Here is a 24,818-nt window from a genome sequence, read left to right on the forward strand (position 1 = left end):
ACTTTATTAAAAGTTTAATCATTTCAAGGTTTCAGATGACAACATTTCTATATTAGAAAAAGATTTTTGTTTTGGTTCTTTTTCCACATGCCTTAATCTTCTTGTGACCTGTAAAAATCATCTATCAACCCTCCTAGTTCTAAACACTCCAAACTTTAAAATATTGTGTATTGCTCTTTTCCCTTTCTGTGAGTCACACAGTTGATTTAAGATGTGATGTGTGTGATAATTATCTTCCTAGTTTGCGGGTAAAGTCGTAGAGACAGAGCTGCTCCAGAGGTGTTTGTCAGTGGTGGTTGAAGTATGATGAGTCATCAGCCTGTTAGTGTAAATCCATGCAAACGCTTAGGTTTGATGCTATTGTGTTGCATCTACTGCTCCTCAATGTCCTGATTCTCTCAACGCTTTTCTGAACACTTGAAGCGAGTGCAGTATATGCAGTCTATCAGCGTCATTAAACTGTTCCGTGTGCACGGCTACAGAGCAATAAATCCTCAAGCAGCATGAATCTGTCGTGTGTCAGAGCCTGTTGTCATAAGCAGATATATCTTCTGCACTGCCTGCTTTATTTTTCTTTCTTTCTTTCTTTCTTTCTTTCTTTCTTTCTTTCTTTCTTTCTTTCTTTCTTTCTTTCTTTCTTTCTTTCTTTCTTTCTTTTTTCTTTCTTTCTTTCTTTCTTTCTGTCTTTAAACAGAGGAACACCAGGCAGAGCATGATCAAAATGTCTGTTATTGAGGAACTGTTGAAAATCGGACATACACATGTGCCGCTGTACACAATCAATGCGTCATTCATTTGTTCTTCATGATGCCAGATGACTTGTTTTATACAATCAGCGTTAAAATATTTAGAGTACAGCTAATGCATGACTGGAGATGGATACAGTATTGATAATGACAGAATATTGTACATCCCTGGACATTTCTATTCAAACACATCGAAAACAAAATGTATAATAAATATAAATTTTCTCAGTACAATTTAATCTGTGATGTCACATGTTCAAAAACAGTTTTTTTTTAAAAATCAATATTGCAAAAAGCCTCTCAACAATTGACCGTTTGCTAAACCCTATCCCCATCCATTACTGTTGCATTAGAGTTTAGGGGCTAATCTACTGTTAAATCATCGCTGTTATTTTTCAATCACTGGGTTCTTAATTTCACATGAATGCACACAAGATGCCCCTGCAAGCAATGGCTTGGCCAGCTAAAATAAACAGATCTTCATAGCTGCTGCTAGCTAACTACTTTAGTAAAAATTTAATAGCTATATATTATTTTGATGAGTTTCTTAAAAGATAATTTAGATGCAGTTCAAACATAGTCAACATCATACTTTAAACTTAAGAATTTTTCTTTAACTCAAATAAAGGAAACCAAAATATACATATACACTATGTGGACAAATGCACAGAGCTACCTTGTACACATAAACATGAACAGCCATATCACGAAGCTCCTGGTACACAACTTTTATGCTGATGTTAATGTCAGAGGAGGGTTGTAACTCTGGAGTAAGCATAGTGTTGGAGACCTTTACACAGTATGCAGCTCAGCACTTGGCAACCCCACTTTGTAACTCTGCAATAATACCACTTGTGAAATCTGTAGGAGGGAAAGAATTTCATACAAGTGACTTTTTGGTGGCTCCAGTGAAACTTGAAGCACTATGGAACAACTTTATTAGCTGACCAACGTGTTTCAGCTTGTGGCCTTTTTCAGGGTCATTACAAAATACAGTTTGTGTTTAAATAAATAAAGAAATCCAAGTGAACCAATCACACATAAACAAGCTGACCAACCAGCATTTAAGGGGGTGGTACTGGCTGACTCTGGACTGAAAATCACCCCACATATCCAAAAGTAGTTCATTCTCAAAGGTCCTAACTAGATCTCTCTTTTTCCTGATGAAGTTAATTTTATCACCTCTTTGACTGGGCTTCATGGCGTCAATGCCAATAAAAAATAAAGCTCACCATGAAGCATTCTGGATATTTTGTTTAAAGAGTTTATTTCCTACAGGTATGAATGCAGGTCTATTAATGAGTTTCTGCGAGTTACACTATTTTGCTTTATGTTCTTAATTAGATTTTCAAAGACCTTTAAAAAAAAACATCCATCCATCCATCCATTCGCTTCCGCTTATCCTTTCCAGGGTCGCGGGGGGGGGGGGCTGGACCCTATCCCAGCTGTCATGAGGCGGTGGTACACCCTGGACAGGTCGCCAGTCTGTCGCAAGGCTAACACACAAGGACAGACAACCATTCGCACTCACATTCACTCCAGCATTTACACCTATGGGCAATTTAAATTTTTCAATTAACCTATCCCCACTGAAAAACCAAGAAACCAAAAACCTTTTATTGTAATGATAATTGCTGTTAACTAGTTCAAATTTTTTATTATGGAGTTAATAATTTTTTTTAAATCATTTTTTGAAAGTTGAACCAGAGCCAACCAGTCAGCCAGTACAACACGTTCTTGTTCCCAAAGTGTAACATATTACGCTATGTGACAAATCATCGGTATGTTACCCGTTTGGTCACCCAACATATTCCTATGTTATGCGTTAGGAAACAGGAGGAAACATGAGAATCGTTTGGACTCAATCTACACATGTACATTTATTTTACTTTCTCATCATGAATCGCGTTGGAAAACTCTATCTAACACGGGGCGATCGTGGCTCATGAGTTCTGAGTTCGCCTTGTATTCGGCCCCGGCTCGGACAGTCTCGGTCGTTGTGTCCTTGGGCAAGACACATATCGCGCCATTAGCCAGAAGGGCCGATGGCAGAAGACTGACTGCTTCTGTCAGTCTGCCCCAGGGAAGCTGTGGCTACTGTAGCTTGCCTCCACCAGCTTGTCTCCAGTGTGTGTGAATGGGTGGATGTGTAAAGCGCTTTGGGGTCTCTAGGCGGGACTAATAAAAGCGCTATACAAATACAGGTCATTTACCATATTTACCATTTAACACAATTATTGTTATGGTTAGGATTAAGGTTAGGTTTAGGGCTGGAATACACGGCTGGAAGCTTCATTCTATGGGATTTCATCCGCAATCCGCCGCGTATCATAGGGACGTGACAAATCGTCAGTATGTTATGTGTCGGTAATAAGAATGCCTTGGCTAGTACCACCCTCTTAAATGCTGATTGGTCAGCTTGTTTCTGTGTGGTTGGTTCACTTGGATTTCTTTCTTTATTTAAACACAAACTGTTTAGTATTTTGTAATGACCCTGATGAAGGCCACAAGCCGAAAAGCGTTGGTCAGCTAATAAAGTTGTTCCATAGTGCTTCAAGTGTCGCTGGAGTCTTCACGCCACCAGATCTTTGTCCTTCTCAATGCACCTTGGAAGCAGGTGAAGTTGTGCCAGAAATATTTGGACACTGACTTTTTGCAATGGCAGCATCCAATTACAGCTCCATGCTTGAGATCAGTGAGGATTTAAAAAAAAAATCTATTGTTTCACAAATGATTTGCACCTAGCTATGATTTGCATAGCTAGGCGCTTGATTTTATACACCTGTATAAAATTCTGGAAACACCCGAATTAATAAATTGAAGCATGTCTCCCCAAAACCTTTGTCCATATACTGTTATAATATTATATTAAGCGCCCCCTCCTGTGTTTATTTAACTCTTTAGTCTTACTTCTTTTGCCTGTTGGTATAGCTAGCTATTTACGTAGATTTAATTAAATCAATCAGACGTGTAGCAGGACTGAGCTCCTAATATTACTCTACAATATGCTGAATCAGTATTCAGGACCAACTTCTGGGGACTTGTGTAGTGAGCTTGCCTAGTTGTGGGACGCTAAACCCCAAACAGTTTAGTTAACTAATTTTCATTGGCCTCAAAGGTAAAACTGTGTTACTATTACAACTGTATCATAACTGCTTATTGCCGTAAGCTGGGCATGCTATCATTCACATCATATACTTAATAATCTCCTTAAATGGTGAGTGTTGATTTCGCTGGTTAGCAGTTCAAAATGTGCAGAAAACCAAAGCTCAGCAGGTCTGCTGCACATAGTTATTGTAGATAAACTATTATTTGACAATTGTTGTTTACTGGACAGGTTTAGCTAACGGTCAATTCCCAGCAGAAAAACAAATGTATACTTTTATATCACAATAACCTTTTACCAATTTCATCGTAAACTGTGTCTATGTTAAGAACATAGAACTGCTGCGTTGAACAATATTCAGGATATTAATTGGGTGATCTGTACACGTTTTCCTTCCCTGAAAGTAAAATAGCCTAGAAGTGTATGAGTTCAGCGAGTCGAGCTTACTGTATCACATCAGATACCACACAGTCACAGAAGAAGAAAAGCAAGAGAAGTTACCATCAGGGTCTTGATCAATAAGGCAAAAACCAAACACACATCATTATCAGACAGTCCTGCCTGTGCTGTGCACTGTGCTCTGCAGTTTAAACCACCTACACAGCTGGCAAAGTACAGTAGACAGTTGTTTGGGTTGATACCGCTGAACTTGATGAATGACACTGTTTCCGGTCATTTAGCACAGTTTATTTGCCATATATTATATTGTAGCATTTTGTAAAAAGCACACGTGTAGATATGCAAGTGTACAATCAGATAATTGGCTGAATAACACATTATAAAAACCAAAAACCATTAGCCACATAAGTGATTTAAATGAAGGATGAAAAGTAAACATCTGAACGTCCCAGTGCACCAAGCTCTGTACTTGGTGTTTATTTTTCCTCTGTTTATTTCTCAAATGAATAAGAACGTGATCAACATCACAAATCATTAAGCAATTCAAAAGTCACCATGTAAACTATACTGACTGCCAGCAAGATGTGTGGGCTGTACATTTTATAAAACAATTACTGTCCGCTATTTTCGGACTTGTTTCTCTTGTCTTGGGTAATTTCATTGGAGAGGCTCATTTCTCGAAATGAAAAAAGCTACAGGGACTTGAGTTTGAGAGAGACCTCTGGCTGACAGCATGATCAGAAAAAAGAAAAAAACAAAACAAAACAGTAGAAACCCTTTCAGCTTGGTCGAGCTTTCGTTTGTTCAGCTACTCAGTTGCTTATCATGCTGTTTCCCCCTGCTCTGTTTACAACGTTTTGCATTTTGATTACTTTACCTGCACAGCAGAGGGGTGTCCACGTTATGAGAAGTCAAGGAAATATGTTTAATAAGATTAACAAATCATGAAATTATTATCTTTAATACTCCCCAAGAGGCAAAGCAGAATGCAGAAAGTCATGCTGAAGTTCAGCCTCCTTTGCTAATTGAGGACATTGAGGGTCAGGTAGGTCAGAAGCTCACTAATCAAAACTGCTGCTCCCCTTTATTTCCACTGAGAAATATTTTCATTTTCATTACCCTGGTTCCAGGATGCTCTGCAGTAAATTAATTGTCTCCTTTGCTTCTTTACCAGTCCCAGCTTCCTCCCACACAGCCTTTCATTTCGTATGAGCAGTTCTGTGATTATGTGCAGCTGACGTACAGTAGTTTGGAGACAGAGCCTCGTGGTGTGCACAGCTCAGTGGTGGTGGGAGTGGGTCTGGGGGCAAGGCAGCACAGGCTTTGAGGGGAGGGCAGCCATTAGGCTGGGTTGGTACAATGCTGGCCCTGGACCTCCCTGCGCCTGAGTGGAGGGCTCCATGCCCACATTGAGGTGCAGTGACAGGTGGGTATGGCAGTAATCCAGAACAGACTGCTCACACCTGTACAATGTCAGAGCACTCAGCTGCCGCGGTACCTAGACAGAAACAGAAAGTAGAGGGAAAGAAGAAGCACACGTAAGGGTAAGGCTTTTAAAACAGCTAGAAAAAAATCCTTAGAATATTTGGAATTGGCTTAATTTACTTCATGGTGCCATGGCACAGCTCTGTCATTAATGCAGCCTTGGCCGATAATACAGCATGCGCCCCAAGACCTGAAATCTGTGGCGCTCAAACACCCACTTTCAGGAGTGATTTATATGCAAGATGAAAGCCTTAAGCAAGAGTGCACACATATTTTCTGCCCTCTTTTAAATGGAGTCAAGGCTCCATTTAGAAGAGAGTGCTTATTACATTACAAGCACTTTGCTGATTCAAAGACCCCTCTTCGCTTTACGTGCTACCGCGGTCTGAATTCTGTCAATTAAACGAGATAAAGCTGCATCACAGCCTGTGCAATATTGATATTAATATCCTAATGTATATTCATATATATATATATATATATATATATATATATATATATATATATATATATATATATATATGTATATATATATATATATATATATATACATATATATATATATGTATATATATATATATACATATATATATATATATATATATATATATATATATATATATATATATATACACACACACACAGTGGGGAGGAATAATTATTTGATCCCCTGCTGAATTTGTAATTGTAAAAACGATCAAAAGAAATAATTTTTATGGTACTTTTATTTTAATTCAATTCAATTTTATTTATATAGCGCCAAATCACAACAAAAGTCTCCTCAAGGCGCTTCATAGATACAGAGAAAAACCCAACAATCATATGACCCCCTATGAGCAAGCACTTTGGTGACAGTGGGAAGGAAAAACTCCCTTTTAACAGGAAGAAACCTCCGGCAGAACCAGGCTCAGGGAGGGGCGGCCATCTGCTGCGACCGGTTGGGGTGAGAGAAGGAAGACAGGATAAAAGACATGCTGTGGAAGAGAGACAGAGGTTAATAACAGATATGATTCAATGCAGAGAGGTCTGTTAATACATAGTGAGCGAGAAAGGTGACTGGAAAGGAAAAACTCAATGCATCATGTGAATCCCCGGCAGCCTACGTCTATTGCAGCATAACTAAGGGAGGATTCAGGGTCACCTGGTCCAGCCCTAACTATATGCTTTAGCAAAAAGGAAAGTTTTAAGCCTAATCTTAAAAGTAGAGATAGTGTCTGTCTCCCAAATCCAAACTGGAAGCTGGTTCCACAGAAGAGGGGCCTGAAAACTGAAGGCTCTCCCTCCCATTCTACTTTTAAATACTCTAGGAACAACAAGTAGGCCTGCAGAGCGAGAGCGAAGTGCTCTAATAGGGTGATATGGTACTACAAGGTCATTAAGATAAGATGGGGCCTGATTATTTAAGACCTTGTATGTGAGGAGCAGAATTTTGAATTCAATTCTGGATTTAACAGGAAGCGTCAATGAGTGAAATAAGTATTTGATTCCCAACAATCCAACCAAAACTCTCTGACAGATTGGCTCATATGACACTTCAATTACAATCAATCAATAAATTACAGATACTCTTGATCTCAACTCATTATATTTACATCATTTATATACAGCATGGCTGTACACAGCGTCACCAACAGCTCCACCATTATGGGTAAAACCAAAGAGCTGTCAAGGATTATAGATTATAGACCTGCACAACACCATCAGCAAGAAGTTTCTTAAGAAGGTGACAACTGTTTGATGCTATTATAATTCAGTATGTATTTATAATAATCAATAATTATTTCCCCCACTGTATGTGATTGTACAGTCTACAGAAACATTCACATAACAACAGAAAGAACACGCGCAGAACAACTTTTCAGCTTTAATACTTCCTCTAAACCTAGAGTCATGTAAACATACATAACACCATTTTTTTTTCATTGACTTTCACAATATCCTCAGGAATAAAATCACATTATCAATCATTACAATGTAATCTTTCCTCATGTGTAGGATAAAGAATGGAGAATATATTCAAAGTCCTTGTGAGAAAAATCCCAATTCGCTGTAATCTTAGTTGTGGGCAGTACATCTATTGTAAAATATACTGTCTTGGATTATTTTATTGGATCACAAAAGGATTTGCTGAAAGCTGATTTGATGCAGAAATGGCTTTCAGATAGGTTCCTCTTTATCTCGTTGGGTCAAGATTCATAGTGCCGTCACCATTCAGACCCTTAAATTTCAAATAACGGCTTTCTAAAGGTTATGTTTTCCTTTTCGGAAATGATATGACTCGGTTTGTTCTCCACTCTAATGGGAAGATTAGTTGAAAACACTCCATTGTCTAATTCAACAGCTGAACTTTGCACACTACATAGAGGACTCGATAAAAAATTCATGAACAACAATGCTCTGAATGCAAAATGAGGTAAATGCGGGGGAACCGGATCTGTGAGTTCTCGGTACAGACTGCCAAAGGAGAAAGGCTACACCGTGAACTTGTTTCTCCAATTATTACAATAGTAAAAGTCAAACACGTAAGCAGTGAAGTGGATATAAATTTTTCCTGGTTAGCTGGTCAAACCAATAGCCCTTTCCTTCTTTGCAGAAGTAATTGGCAGAGCACCCACAACCTTTGCCTCTACAACACTTTCTTGCCTCCTATGTTTAACTTCACCAGTTAATTCCACATGAAATCCAAAGGTACCATAAAACAAACTGAGCTGCAGTTGCAGAGACTATAAAAGGCTTTCTTGGCCTTTGCGCCTATCCACCAGGGACCTGTACAGATCTGTAATTACAAAATAAATACACCTTTAGAAAGGAATAGTGCTATAATCATATAGGTCTCATCATTGTTAACAGCATCAGTAGTTCAGATATCACAAAAAGACCTGAAAGAGAAATGGTAAATGGGCACCATTTACACAGTGCTTCTTCAGTCTTTCTCACTACGTGGTGCTTTACACTACAAGCCACACTCAGCCATTTCCACGCACATTCATGCACTGCTCTCTCACAGACACCTATGAGACTCTGAGGGCTGCTGAGTATCTTGCCCAATGACACTTCGACATACACACTGAGGACCTCGGGATCTTTCAATTAGTGGAGGGCTCGCTCTATCTCCTTCGAGATGCCACAGCCACCCCAAAATCTTCTTATGACCTCTAAAACAGTTTGAGGCTTGTGAAGGATTTGTGACATTCAATGGGAAATGCAAATAGTTAAAAGAAAAATGCAAACCTAAGCATTGAGAGAGACTCCTCTTTTGTCATACAGATAGAATTATTTATTCACTGTCTACAGTCTAATTTTTGGTATGTGTTTGCAAGTCAATCTTTATACAGAGTTTTAAAGTTGCATCTTTGTGGGCTGGATATAAAATGTACTGATTATTCAAATGGTGCCAAAGTCAGATTCATTTTTCTGTTTGACCAGAGGGTCCAGCGTGGTACAGCAAGTGTGGAGATGCCTCAGTGAAAACCATAGACATAGGTAATTATATGCCACCCAACACATAGGCATATTACAATAAACACATACATTACAACAAACCCACAACAATTTCAAAACAACCACGCTGCATTTGAACCTTTCCCCTGTTATTTATTGCCACCTCCTCAAACACTTTAATCATTTGCAGCCTTTTCCAGCACTTCACTCACACTGTCACCTACTATAGCTTATATAAAGAGCACTCACTAAGTTTCTATTCGTGGGATGAAATGCCAAGAAATCCGGCTACGATTTCCATTTCACGGGCTCCATTTTTTTCTATTAAAACCCTCCACAGTATTTTTTCAATGACCATCAGGAATAGCTACAGCTTTTGTCTTGTAAAAAGTAGAAATAAAGCCACACATTAACATGCTATACAGTTCATCTATGAATCCTTATAGTGGGCGTTCTACAGACACTGCACAGTTAAGCTCAGCAGAACCGTTTGTTACTGTTAAACACTCATCATTGAGAATAGTTTTCACTGAAACAGTGAGTGAAGTAGTGAGATGTGACACGTCAAGTAGTGGAGGCTTGGATTTTGCACTTACAGTATGAATCACCCTAATGATTTTTACTGAATATCTTTCACTCTACCCTATATTTTGGCACCCTCTCATATGAACTCTTCAACAAGACTAAGCGGCTGCACGAGCCCATAAAGCGCCATGTGTTAAAACAATGCAAAACATTAAGGCATATATTCTCTCAGGCAGCGGTGAAGCAAGAGAAATTCAATGCAGGATGTCCACTTTGAATAAAATCTGTGACACTGAAAGCTTATCACTAACCATTGTTAGTGATCAAAGTGAAAAATATCTAATCATTTGTGCTCATGGTTGTGAGCTAAAATGAAAAAATGCTACACTAATGCTACACACCTGCTCGGCATATATGTATTTGATTACCCTCTCTGGGCTTTTGCAGGATTAAAACTCACTGTTTATCTGTTTAGTTTATCATGTTAGTTAACATGTATTACTTGGCAGTAAACACAGAGGTTATTGGAGTACTATTACATGTATCTGGCCATAAAGCAACGAAATGGCAAACTGGTAATCTGACCTAATGGTGCAATTAAAGTTTAGAGCGGTCAACAAAGATTTTCCAATCTGTATTTTGGGAAAATTAATGTCTATACCACATATCATGACAAACTCTCCAGTATCGTACAGACTGTTCAAAACCAGAAAGAAATCAGGAAATGCTCCTGAGATATTTCAGTCTGAACAAAACAGGTGAAATGACTAACCATGCTGTGAGCCACGCAAACAGCTGTCCTCTAACTCAAAGGTCACTATCTGTGTACAATGTACTGGCGTCTAAATGGGCAGTTTGGCTTTAACTTGTCGTTATGAAATAAATGTTGACTGCAGAGTGAATGGCTACAGCCTAATGCAATCTGGGTTTTAACAGGCTACAGAAGGCTTCAGTCACACAAGCCTGGAGACCATTTGGCAACTGCTTCAGAAACCACCATTTGCTAGGAAAATGTTAGTTTTCCCTGACTGTGAGTGGTTGTTGGAGGCTACTGGCAGGCACTGTGAAATCAGCTGTTAAAGCCACAGTGGTGCAGTGAAACCTTCATCAGCTGATGAAATATGTATTCCCCAACTGATTGGCAAGCGGTTGCATTAAGTTGCTTACTGTAGTCCCAAAGAGTTATACCATGCAACACTAAAAGAAAAAAAGCCTGTCTGCAAATACTTACCTGCTTACAAAACTATAGTGAAACTGAAAAGCCTGTTGGTTTCAGCAGTAAGAGTTTTACTTTGGAAGAAAATATTTTCCTTTTTTGATTTTTGTTGCACTTTTAAGTTTTACTACTGCTCCATGGTTAATTAGCAAATGCTTGCAGTCAAGACAAAGTCATGCAAACTATGGGTGACTGTGGCAATCATGGTTCCAGGGGGACGTCAACCAGGCTCTAGGCTGGTGTAACTGAGGCCTAAACAGAATTTTCACTGAGGAATTGGTGCTTGGTAAAAAGTCTCCCAGAAACAAGAAGGTTTAATTGCCTAAGCAGAAGAGGTACTGCTTTGTTCCCCAGTAGCTAACAATAGCTTTCTCCATGTTGCTAAAATGTTAGGCATCAGACCAACTGCAGTAACATTTGAATTTAACATGCAACGAAAAAAGGAAGGCAAATAAGACAGAGAGGGAAAGTGGCAAAACCTGAAAATGTGAATCTCATACAGCCATTCATTCAATAGAGGAAGCTAGAAGACTTGATATTCAGTTGATATAGCTTCTACTACATCAAAGGAAAAAACAAAAAAACCTGCCTCTGTTTTCAGTCACTTTATGACAGTGGCGCGTGGGGGAGCAGTGCGGGGGAAGTTGTCTAACGCCACTTTAAATTAACCAGCTGATTTTTTTTCTCTTCCGCTGTTTTTGTTAAAGACAACAGCTTTTCTTTCACCCATTGTCAGCTTCTGTGGATAATAGCGTCCAATAATAACTAAAATACAAAATGTCAAAACAAAGTCACTTAACTTAATGTCATCTCCCTTCATAGGTCTGATGAAGCTGCTGCAGCTGGCGGTCATTAAGATTGGGATAAATGCTGTTTTGTGTTTAAACAGAACATTTCTGAGGTCAGCGGAACATCGAGCTCCATTTCCACAGAGCACAGAACCCTCTCCCTGCTCTTCACTGGCGATCTTTAATATCTGCATTGCCGAAGCGCTGATCTAAAACAGGATCAGTTTCATGTCTTTACACAGAGGAAAAGAGTAAAACCCTTTTTGGCGATCTAAGCTGACTTAGCATTCAGGTTTAATCAGGAATATTGGGGAAACGCTGGCTGTTACAGTTGGAGCTCTTAGAGAGGTGAGTCATTGGCTACCTCTGCTTGGATATTTGCCAACAGAGCTGCATATAGCTGGATTTCGCCTGAGGAATGATCGTCACCTTTCCTAACTTTAATGGGTCCTAAAGTCCCTTCCAATCTAGCTGTGCGCTACAAAAGCAGAAAAATATAAAATGAATTCAAATCTCTTGATTACAATAGCCATCTAAGAATAGCTCTGTTTCCTCCTGACAAGTGTACGCCGTTATTCAGTGAGTCACTGGCTACCGGCCAAGGTAATAGAGCGGACATCTGGCATCAGCCTGATCTTGTCTTCACTTTATGTTAACTGTTTAAACTGCAGCTTGACCTATTTACCCCGAAGTGAATTTCAGGAGAAGCGAACACGACAAGTGTCCTCCGCAGAGGCCGTTACCTCAACTACACCTTTAATTCAGGTACTTTTTGCTGTTTATATTGTACGGAGGTACATTTATACCTCGGGTTATTACATCCCATATTTATTTTCAATTTTTTCCCCCCACATCTTCCTCTCAGCTATGATTCATTGTTTATCACTGAAAACCTCTAGAGTTTAAAGTGTTAAGAAATTATCTTCTCAACTGTTGTGGGAATTGCTCTGGGCTTGAAGTGGTGACAGCTATTAGAATAAACAATAATGCCTTTTTTTCTTAGGTTCTTTTCTTTTCTTTCTGTTTAGTTGTGTGGCGTTGTGTACTGGGTATTGAGTGTTGATAACACAAAAAAGAGCAGTGGTTAACACTTCAGATAAGAGAGAAAATGAAATTGTTGGATGAGACGGAGACGACAAAAAACCTAAACGACAAAGTAACAAAACACGGAGAAATTACCTAAACGGAAAGTTGGGGAAAATAAATGACTGTGTGGTTTTTCCACAGTCTGTGTGTGCAAAACATGAGTACTAAAATCCTCACCTCAAGCAATATGAAAAATTATTCACTACCTGGGCCGTTTTCTCCCAAGACTGCTCTGTGTGTGGTATTAAGTTGTCTCTGTGACATCTAGTGCTTTTGTACAGTTAGCACTGTCTGGCTAATGAAATGTAGAGTGGATTACACAGATGCCACAATATTTGGAATAGCTACAGTTTTCAAAGAAACATCAGGAATATGGTTCTTGGAAATACAGTATTATGAATGTACACTCAACAAAAATATAAACGCAACACCTTTGTTACTGCTCCCATTCCCCATGGGATGGACGTAGAGACCTAAAATTCATTCCAGATACACAATATAACCATCCCTCCCAAACAGTGGTCACAAATCTGTCCAAATGTGTGGTAGTGGGCACATCTGCTATATTGAGATAATCCATCCCACCTCACAGGTGTGCCACATCAGGATGCTGATCTGACATCATGAGTAGTGCACAGGTGTACCTCAGACTGCCCATAACAAAAGGCCACCCTGGAATGTGCAGTTTTGTCTCACAGCAAAATGCCACAGATGCCACAAGCAATGAGGGAGCGTGCAATTGGCATGCTGACAGCAGGAATGTCAACCAGATCTGTCGCCCGTGCATTGAATGTTCATTTCTCAACCATAAGCCGTCTCCACAGGCGTTTCAGAGAATATGGCAGCACATCCAACCGGCCTCACAACCGCAGACCTCGTGTAACCACACCAGCCCAGGACCTCCACATCCAGCAGGTTCACCTCCAAGATCGTCTGAGACCAGCCACCCAGACAGCTGCTGGAACAATTGGTTTGCACAACTAAACAATTTCTGCACAAACTGTCAGAAACCGTCTCAGGGACGCTCAACTGCATGCCCGTCGTCCTCATCGGGGTCTTGACCTGACTCCAGCTCGTCGCCGTAACAGACTTGTGTGGGCAAATGCTCACATTCGATGGCGTCTGGCACGTTGGAGAGGTGTGCGCTTCATGGATGAATCATGGTTCACATTGTTCAGGGCAGATGGCAGCTGAGAATGTCCCAGTTCTTGCATGGCCAGCATACTCACCGGACATGTCACCCATTGAACATGTTCGGGATGTGCTTGACCGGCGTATACGACAGCGTGTACCAGTTCCCACGAATATCCAACAACCTCGCACAGCCATTGAAGTGGAGTGGACCAACATTCCACAGGCCACAATTGACAATCTGATAGACTCCATGCGACGATGTGTTGCACTGCATGAGGCAAATGGTGGTCACACCAGATACTGACCGGTTCTGGGTCCCCAGACCCCCAATACCGCAAAAAACTGCACATTCCAGGGTGGCCTTTTGTTGTGGGCAGTCTGAGGTACACCTGTGCACTACTCATGATGTCAGATCAGCATCCTGATGTGGCACACCTGTGAGGTGGGATGGATTATCTCAATATAGCAGATGTGCCCACTACCACACATTTGGACAGATTTGTGACCACTGTTTGGGAGGGATGGTTATATTGTGTATCTGGAATGAATTTTAGGTCTCTACGTCCATCCCATGGGGAATGGGAGCAGTAACAAAGGTGTTGCGTTTATATTTTTGTTGAGTGTAGTTGATTTAAAAAAGCCCTTTTTTCTTTCCTGCTTCAATTCAGATAGAAGACTGTCTGTTCCTTGCTATAATCCATAGTGTTTAAGGTCAAATCTACTATATGTTGGACAGCAAAATATACAATGATAATAATAATATTACTATGATAATCAGAGTGTGTGTATGTCTGTTCCACAACTCCTCCTACATGGTCAGTTTAATCTAGAGTACCAGAATTGTCAAAATCTAAAAAGCTTTTAGAATTTTTTTGGCACTCTAGTCCTTACAAATTAAATGTATTATGTATAGCAGCTGATCTCAAACATTATCAGTACATTTGCATGTGTCTGTGAATCGTCTTCTTACTAATTATATAAGTTTTGTGTAGTAATTGCTCTCAGAATGAACACTGAACTTGCGTTACACGTACATTGTTGCCATTACATGTCTATTGTTATGTACTTGTATGTGCTTAAACAGTGAGGCCAATAATGCCTGTAACTGCTTATTTTGTCTCGTGGAATGAATATGTGTCTTGCAGAGAAGAATAAATATATTTATCTAATATTAATTTCTTTGGTTATTTTTGCCCTCTGACTACTTTCGTGATATGATGAAAATAAATATAATAAATTGATAATGGTAATGAAAACTTTATCTGTATAGCGCATTTCATTATAAGTCAACTCAATGTGCTCAAATGAGAAAATGAAAACACCTGTGTAGGTTTTACAATGCCTCGAGGAAGTGAAAACAGGAAAAATGAACAAAACAAAATTAACATACATGTCTGGGCTTTTAATACAGGCGTGAAGCAAACAAGTGCCACAAGATAGTAAAAATAATAATAATGATAATAAGAATAATAATAGCTAGTAAAAAAATTCAAACTAGTAAATGCAAAAAAAAAAAACCTATTTAAGAAGATTCAGAGGATTTTGTCTACTAAATTTCTGATTAAAGTTAATCCCAAGACTGGAAACAGTGTGTAACATTTGATTTTTGTATGGACGAAACCAGCTATAACAGTGGGCTTTAAAGACTTCCCCCTTATACAAGTCTTCATGCTCATCTAAGCTAGCTGTAGCCAGGAGCTTCAATTTCTCAAAGCATTGTCCTGACTCTAAGCAGCCTCCTAGCATCATAACCTTTCAGTGTAACTTCAGACTTTCTCGTGATTTTGGTGCTGCATTACAAATGTCACAGTTCTCCAGTAGAGCGCTCCGCTGACCCACTCGAAAACACTTTGCAGCAGATGCTAAAGAGGCCAGTGATCTGAACAGTACACAGCAATTAATTCTAATTCCTGAGCGATTAGCTTTGTGATGCTAATGAAAACATTCGCATAGGTGGTCCCCCTTTTGCACTGCTCTGAATGTAGGTCAAGCTGCAGCTAAATAATTCCCATTTGCGTGATAGGCAGCTGCACCATGCCAGCATGCCTCAGACTGGCACGGGAGGCATGAGCTCTCATTGGCATATTAACAACATCCGCCGCCCGAGCTGTGCTGCTGCTCTCTGTCAGCTGGATAATTCACTCAGTGGTCAACGCTGCGGTGAGAGAGCACAGACAAGCCTCTATTATCATTGCTGTCTATTAGGCTGCACACCCAAGGCTGCTGAATGGCATCCTAATGGCCATAAGACCCCCCTTCCCTGATTGTTGATGAACTGAAAAATAATTTCAGGATGAGCATTGCCGACATGAAGCTGATAACAAGTAGTCAGTAAGCTTAATTAAGCGGGACATACGGTACAGCAGAGGAAATGCATTGTTATGAAGGTCAGAAATGTGCATACAAGAGACAGAAGCTAAATTGTCCTTGGAGAATGTTTCATTTCATAAATCATGCAACATATATTGAACAAGATAGCAGGCGGTTAGCATCCTCCATATAGGGGTTTAGTAGCAATAAGGAGACCAGACGTTGACCTCCATCTGAGAGGCAACTAATAGTTTTACAATTTGATACTGCGTGTGCTAGAATTCCAGAAAGATCATCTTCTGCTGACTTTAATATTGACCATGTAATTACATTTCTATTTGAAAAGCATTTTGCATTTGTCAAAATAACCATAATCCTTCAGATGTGGGGATTTATCTCCTCCTAATGCTGCTCATCCCATTTTCTGCTCATCAATGTTGGCAATGCCTGCTGAGATTTACTGTTATTTACTGGAGGGACAATTTATGAGTCACTTCGTAGTCTTTTCTGATATATGTAGATATAAGTAACCTGAATATGGAAGCCAAGAAAATGTAGATGCATAGATGAATCCATATTCATCGAGAGGCATGCACTAAGCAGGGATGTGTGCTACACTGTTTGGTTCATTCTCCCCCGTTGACTGTTTTTCTCTCTCTTTACACTCCCACACACTTTCCTAAGTACACACACACACACACACACACACACACACACACACACACACACACACACACACACACACACTCTTTCAAGCACACACATTCAGTATGTACTGATGCTGCTTGTCAAAACAGCCATTAAAAAAACCCAGTTCTAAAATGATAATAATAAAAAAAAAAATCATTTCACTTCTAAGGTCACACCTCTTTACTTGAAACTGTGATGCATCATATAGTGTAATAAGATATTGCTAAAGATTCGTATTTAATTTATGTAGCTGATATCACACATGCAGTAAGGATAAACTCTGCTTTTATCCTGTAACATGTATTAAAGGCTATACACTGCTGTGAGAGGGAAAGAAAAATCACAGCAGAGGGTTTTCTCGCCATTTGAACAAAGGCCTAAAGTAAACCTTCTTGTTAGCATGCCAGACCCTCTAATGGATATCATTTGCAACAAGAAACTCCAACTGCTGTTTTTTTTTTTTTTTTTTTTTGTATGTATAATTGCCACAAGTCAGAGCTGGTATTATTTAAATTGAAAAAATAGAGACCATGTTGGATTTGCTGGGGTATATATACAAATTTCTTTTAATTGCTTTGGACTTAATTCAGCGAGACAGGTCTCTAAATTTTTAATGCAGTCTAGTGATAATTAAAGCAAATGCAATAGGCTTTCTCATCAGTTAAAATGAACATAAAACATCTATGATTACTTTCAATAATTATTTTTTCTTTTTTTTCTGGAGAATGGATGCATGGGGAAGTTAGTCTTGATGGTGGAAATTTGATTGATTTGGTCTACTTTCATATGTTTTTGTCATAAATCTCTATAAGTTCTTCCCGACATCAAAGTGCAGACAGAGGAATTTAGCACCTACTGTAGCAGCATAGCTGGTTAACAAAGTAAAGCATCAGGACTCTGTGGTCATGTCCAGACTGGGTGAAAACAGAACCCCTGATTTATAGGAGCTGCTTTTCCATCAGTTAGTGCAATCAAGAGTGCATGGTGGACACTGCTAATGTTACTCTGTATCAAAAAATAACATTTGCAAATATCCGCTTAAAGCGTGATGGCAGTTTTCTAAAGAAAGTCCATTTTCATATATAAGATATATCTTGGAGAAATAACAAAACAAGCAAGGGAGGTAACTAAAATTAGAAAAAGCTCCATATCAACAAAAGAAAAAGAAGTTTGTCAGGAAATGCATACAGTCAGTAATTCTTAAAGAAAGATGATTCAGTGCTGCATGGCCGAGCTATTTCATTGTCTGATGGATCTATAGTTTATCAGCCTTGCCTTGGCCGGGTGAAAAGCAGAGCTAATGCTGCAAAGCACAGATAATTTAGTAAGTTAAAGAAACATATAAAAGACTAGTGTATTCAATGGCAATATTACAGTCACCTTGGTTCAGACTGAATGCTCACTGACTGTGCGGATGGCTGCTGCAGAGAAGCTGGGCCAAATTTTGTTTGATTGAAAGATTGCACAGATACAGTGTGTACAGTTAAGTCCTGCCTTCCACTTATTTAAAACATCTTAACTCCATGGGAATCTGCTGATATGCAAGAACTGCAGGACATAAGAGATATGGTAATTTGCTCACATCTTATACCGATAGTCCAATTAAGCAACTGCATTTAGTAACAAGCCACAGAGCTCAGCCGTAACTTCTGTAAAAAGGATAAGTGAAGGTTTGGGCTTGAGGTTAATTTGGGGATTAGAGTTAAACGCATACAGAGAAGACAGGGGTTGGGGTTAAGGATTAAAAGAGGGATCGGTATAGACCTAAACTCAGCCTTGGTTTGGGGCCTACATCAGACTAACTAAAAGCAAAAAAATCATCCCTTCTATAATCCTCCTGGTGGCTTTTTTCCCTCTGCAATGGTACTCTGTTCTTTCCAGTTTATGTTGGAATCGTCAGGGAGACACAACAGCATGAAGCAGACGAGCTAACAAGCTATCCGCTAATTATGGAAAATACTGACAAATACCATAAGGCAAGTAATTAGTCTCGAGCAAACTGTTCCTGTTACATTTTTCTCCTGGACTATATTTAGAAAATGAGCCGCACGCTGGAAGTTCTGCATTTGAAGATTCTGATTGTTTAAACAAATGACCATAGGCACATTTTATATTTGCCAGAAATCACTATATGATAGAGGGATCCTTTTTCAGGCTGGTTTTCAGATTGCCAGAATTTGGAAAATTATTGTGGGATATGTGAGGAATACAGCTAGCAACCACCATGGCTAAGCAGGAGGCATGAACACCTGTCAATCAAGGAAACATGCTGCCAAATTCAATTACATGACATTTCCTGGCCAGGAGTCAGTGGAAACAGCAAAAAAAGAAAGAAATGCTATGAAAACCCCATTAACTGCATGCAAAAACTGTCAGCCGAACTTATCACAACATGAAACCGAGATCCTAAATTTTAACAAGATGCCTCTAGCTAGCTAAAATGTTATATAAAATTGTATATTTATGTTAGCTAGCATCAACAGGCTAGTCTTCTAAATAATCCACATTTTACTATATTACAGGTGGCACACTTTAAAAGGCCTCAATCACAATGGCTGCTACCTCCAGTCTCTTGAAAAAAATATGTATTCTCAAAACAGTCTGTGTAGGTTCTTAGGCATCCAGGTCAGGGTCTAAGGAGCTCGGAAGAACGCCAGTCAGGCTCCCGGAGGTTACTGGCTGTGTGTGCAATCAGTAGCAAAAAGGGTACTGCACCAAACACCTGCTTGTGATTGCTTTGATCGCTAGCAAGTTCCCCTGGATGCTTGAATTTTGCATGGAAGACAAAGGCCTTTCTGCAAAAACTTGCTAACTAACCACACTGAAACTTGAAAAAGTGCATCGCAAACGAGAAGTGGAAATCGTTTTTCACCAGCGACTGGTATTAGCGGGGTGGATGGGTGGAGAGATGTCACTGACCAGTCTTTAGGCCTGCTTTAGCAATTGATTGCACAGCTAACTTCCATTAACTAGTCGCAACCAGGTGGGGAATGCTCATTTTTCCCTAGCAACAGATGCTTGCCTGGCTGTCTCCTACCTGTGTCTAGGCCTCTGTGACGGAGGCTCTTGTAAACATAGCGTTATTACTCATAGGTTTCTAAATTATGCACATTCCACTATATTACTGGTGGCACGCTGTCAAAATGCTTTAGCTTCACTTAGAGCCTAAACTGTTATTTGGATGTTTGACAAAATGTTTGCTGCACACATACACTACCAAAGGTGGCAAAGTCAAGTTGAGGGCTGTAACCAAAACAATGGGCCTCCACAGTCATTTCATCCATTGCCAATCTAAATCCCTGTAGTGGCTTTAGTATATATTTTTTTTCGAAAGTACAGAAAGGCAGAGGAAAAGAAGCTCCTAGATTTTGGGCAGCCAGTGCAGTAGCACAAAATAGACAGCTGGTTTGATAAGACATGGATTTTTTTGTTAGTCAGTGGTTACCAAGAAAATGTTGCTGCGGCGATTTAAGCATATACTTTGAAAGCTGACTTTCTTGAAGCATTCAACCATGAGAGCTCAAAGTCTGAACAAGGTAATAATCATTAGCTTTTGATATATAGAGCTTAACAGGATTTCTGAAGAATCTTTTATGAATTTTTATTACTCTTACCGCTCTCACCCTTTTTAAATACCTGACTGACCCCTTCTGAGAGCTCAGGTTAATCTGCATAGACTCTGTAGTGCTGAGGTTGAAGTAAAATAAAGGATGCTAAAGTGGAAAGATGGCCAGTGATTTGCATTTCTTAGAGGCTGGCAGATAAAGCTTTTCCATATTGTGTATGTCACAGAGTAGGGCCTAGGATGTTGTCATGCCATTGCTCCATCCACCGTAGTATAGGCTTTTCACTTCTGTCCAGTTTCCATGGTGATAACTCTACAGGATAGGCTGTATGTCTAACTCTTAATGCTGTGGAAGATTATGTGCCATTGCATGCGGGTCTCTGTATGCCACACATGATAGTTTATGTGCTGGGTCATTGTGTGAATATCCGCTTAAGTTTCACACTAATATCAAATCTTTAAGGAAGGATACACCGAAGGAGACACACAAAAACACACAGATTTCCACTGCTCTAAATACGCCTCATTCTTGGCTGGAGAACCAACTTGTGCAGAGGGAAACAACTGATTGCAAAAAGAAAACTGCAGGAAAAAGATATTACATTTAGGTTTATCTCTGTCAGTCTTTTGTTTCAGCAGAAAAGGCCTAGAGGACTGCCATCTGTTTAAGTGCTACAGTCTGAAATCTCCTCTGAACTTGAACAGACTTGTTCAATAATGATGTGGCTGAAAAAGTGAAGTGACAAAAAATGAACTACAGCCAGCTGTTGGCCTCCTGTGATATTTCCACAGAGGAACAATCTGCACTACGATGATCGGGTTGAAGGCCCAGCAGAGATTCATCTGCGTCGATGAGAAGTGAAAATTGCTAAAGGATACAAGTGAAGCAAAGAGGCACGAGGCCAGCTCTGTGATAGAATAGCTGTTGCATGGAATCGCATTACAGCGTCTTTCTTCTTCCTGTCAAACAAACGGACTGTTCTGCCCCACTTTCAGAAGTCTCAAACTGTCTTTTCCACGGCAATGATCCCAAAGATTGGTTTTTGTTTTAATGCCGTGTCTCTGGTGCTGCTCATGCCACTCCCCTAAAAGCCCGGGATATTACAAATGCTGTCCATGCATGCAGCTGCACACAGCAGCGATAACTGCACTCTCATTAAACTGTCTTCACCTGATAAACATGTGATTGTTGACTGCGGTAGAGATAAAATAACATAATATATAGCGGTCCCTGTGATGAGCATCAGTCTTTATGGCTCTAGTGACGCATGGTGTTTGTAGTTTGTTTTATTTAACTCTTCTATTTCTGTACGGCAGATGAAAGTACCGTAAGCTTGGAGGAGATAGCCGCTGATTTTACACATCAAAGTCTGGTTACAGGTCTTTGAAAGCACTACTGCATTATGTGGAAATAAAAACTTTCGAAAGCCCTTTGTGGCTCCAGAGGGAGCACTGCTGTCACTTAAGGGTGAAGACTGAAGAGTTTGAAAAATAAAAAATAAATACATAAAAATAAATCTGTAAGTGCAGAGCAAGACAGAAGTGTGACCTCTGAAACCTGCATCTCATCTTAGCCGGCCGATGGGCTGACTATTATCTGTTTCGGATTTCAAAATGATCAATCCTCTGTAACAGAGTTGCTTTTATTCCACATATAAACAAGACAGTTTGTTTCTAAACAGGTTTCTGTTTGTTTGCTGTCTCTTTTTATAAGAATAAAGGTTTCATAAAATGATCAGGCAAGCTTCTTCACATAACTTCAACCCCCCTGAACCATCTTTTCTCTCCTTTTTCAATATTTCTTTTTGTTGGCATACTGCATGTATCATGCAAGATAGTAAACAACACGAACTGGCACATCTGGAATGTGGGTGTCATTTGAGTAAGGTTTCTCTACAGCTCTTCTGAAATCTGGATTTATTACGATTTTCTTTTTTGGTATCATGATTCATCCACTTCAGAGAACTTTGTGCCTGTTTTGTCCAAATTACAACAGAAACAGGAGCGACTATTGTTATACAGATAATTGTTAAACATTTGATATTTTTCCCCATGTGCCAGCTAAAGAATTTATGCATATGTTTACGCAAATGAATCATGACTCAGAAAAAATGGTAAAATTTAGGGTCTACCAAAAATATCCATCCATTCTTTCACTTCCCCAGCTACAAACTGTATTGAATGGTTATAAATGGTTTGTCCTATAAAGGGAGATCAATCAACAGCAGGAAACATGCAATCAGCCATCTGACTATGCAGCCTGAGGCTTAAGGTTCAAATAGCATCCTGTTCATTTACATTTGTTTTTTATATATCACCAAATCACAATGTAAGTCATGCTGTACAAGACACTTTGTATTGTAAAGATGTAAAGAGAAAACCCAAGACTGTGTAACCCAAGAGCTACATCTCAGACCCTATAGGCCTCAGTTAGCATGTTAAACATTACAGCTAATGACAGTTAGACAATTATAAAAAGACTAAAAAAGTACGGCTTACTTGGAACAAGCCTTTCCCTCTAAAAAGAACATGAGAGAGTACTTAGATTTGCAAAGTTGAAACTGAACAAAACCACAAGGCTTCTGGAACAATGTCCATGAAACAGAGATAGTATAAGTGAATTCCTGCAAACCTCAATGAACTGAACTAATACAGTAAAGAAGAATGCACCTGGATTTCTTCACACCAATGTGAGCTACTGATAAAGTCATACAGAAAATGATCAAGATATTGCTGCAAAACGTAGTTCTGCCAGATGATGCATAGGGTGTATTTGATAAATGATATTAAATAATGACACACTGTAATGTGTCATGCATTGTTGTTCATCTGAAGTTGTATTCATTTTAGGACCTTGTAGGATTTACGTACTTTTTTTAAAATTTTTATAAATGCCTGCATACTTAAGTCCTGTGTACTTTGTTTTTAACCATGACAGCAGAAGCACCAGATTTTATCATGAAGGCTGCATGAAATAAAAAAGATAATATCCTGCTGCCACCAAGTTTTTGTTTTTATTGTGTACAGTAAAGTGGTTCTGAAAATGTTAGTCACAGTCGGTGGGCTTCTCTTGTAAAGACAGTGTAACCTCATTAGTGACCTTTAAGTGTGTATTAGAAAATGCAATAAAACCTGTGTAAAAAATCCCAGCGTAAGACCAACTGTACTAACTCTACTTACCGTGACATGCATGCACAATGATTTTAACACAACCCCACATGCACAAAGTAATATGCACAATATGAATGTTGTAGCTCACCCATTTCCAAGCCAGACCCAAATGCTATTATTACAGTGTAAATAGAACACATTCAAAATGAAAGATGTCAAATTAAATTTTTTAATCTACTTCACACTCTTTTCTGCTGCACTGAACGCTGTGGTCCTTACTGCAGTAGTCTGGGCTCAAATGTAAATCACCCCCTCTCCCTACTTTCCTGTCTACTCTACATTGCCCCATCAAATAAAAGCCCCTAAAAAAGGACCATCAACCAAAATTAATTTGGCTTTAAATTGGTCATGTAGACACACAAGACAGCTTTTGGAATATTAGGCATATTCCTCTACGGGGCTAAACGACCAGATTTCTGTCAAAACACAAACAAGCCTACGAAAAAAGAGCCCGTCTACATGAAAATATAGAGATATTTGGAGCTTTTTTGTCAGCAGATCAGTCTTAAATATTGCAGGAGGGGGAAGCAGCTGGTTGCATGAAGAGGTAGGAGGTGATGCGGTACACTTTTCTCTGCATGCTATCACTCTTGTAAGGAAAACCACTCAAGCTGTCACTCTGCTTTTGTTTTTACAGGAGATTACTTGTCAATCAATAAGTGACGTCTTTGCCTTTCTATTTTATGATGAACTTGAGTGTAGCCGTAGCATCTGTAGGCGATGCAATTTTCCCAGTTTGTTCCCTGCTTGAGATAAATACCCGGTATTTATTACAGAGACACTGCTGGCAGCATAAAATGCATCATTCCCTGTATGCCAGAAGATATCTTATGGGAAAGACCCCACAGACGTGGGTGTTTAAAACAGGAATGTAACAGCCTTTGTGATTCGACTCTTCTTTGAATCGCTGCTGTGCTACTGTATGTCAGCCACTGATGTGGAGTAGCAAAACACGTTTATTTTTATGAAAGTGTGACAGATTTTCACTTAAAAGAATAATTGTGCTACCAAGCATTTGGGGTGTCAAATTAAAATGTGCTTTGCAGCACTTCAGCAAAAACGAGCTTTTCTGCCAGTATGCTGCCAACAGGTAGGTACTGTTCTATTCAGGGGAATGATGCCGGGGAAAGAACATTGTGTTTACAGCTGGAAAGCC

The 24,818-nt window shown here is 39.5% G+C and overlaps 1 protein-coding gene across 7 annotated transcripts in view; it reads right to left on the bottom strand.

The window, feature by feature from the left end:
- Positions 1-711: 711 nt before the first annotated feature.
- Positions 712-24,818, bottom strand: part of LOC146562179 (leucine-rich repeat transmembrane neuronal protein 4) — a 62,412-nt gene continuing 38,305 nt past the window's right edge. For 3 of the 7 annotated variants that reach the window (XR_014894628.1, XR_014894630.1, XM_085293698.1), the window contains one exon: positions 6,374-6,710. Coding sequence is in view for 1 of the 7 variants with exons in the window: in XM_085293697.1 (XP_085149823.1) it covers positions 5,531-5,749 (219 nt within the window). In the remaining 6 variants the exon portion in view is untranslated. Of the gene's footprint in view, positions 5,750-6,373; positions 6,711-24,818 lie in introns of those variants that run through there. The other 4 variants (XM_085293697.1, XM_085293699.1, XR_014894629.1 and 1 more) reach the window with 4 other exon arrangements.

The sequence above is a fragment of the Mchenga conophoros genome, linkage group LG12 (genome assembly GCF_057382185.1).
Source record: "Mchenga conophoros isolate Kocher_MC1m ecotype Shallow Benthic linkage group LG12, M_conophoros_male_GT1.1, whole genome shotgun sequence".
NCBI classification, from domain to species: domain Eukaryota; kingdom Metazoa; phylum Chordata; class Actinopteri; order Cichliformes; family Cichlidae; genus Mchenga; species Mchenga conophoros.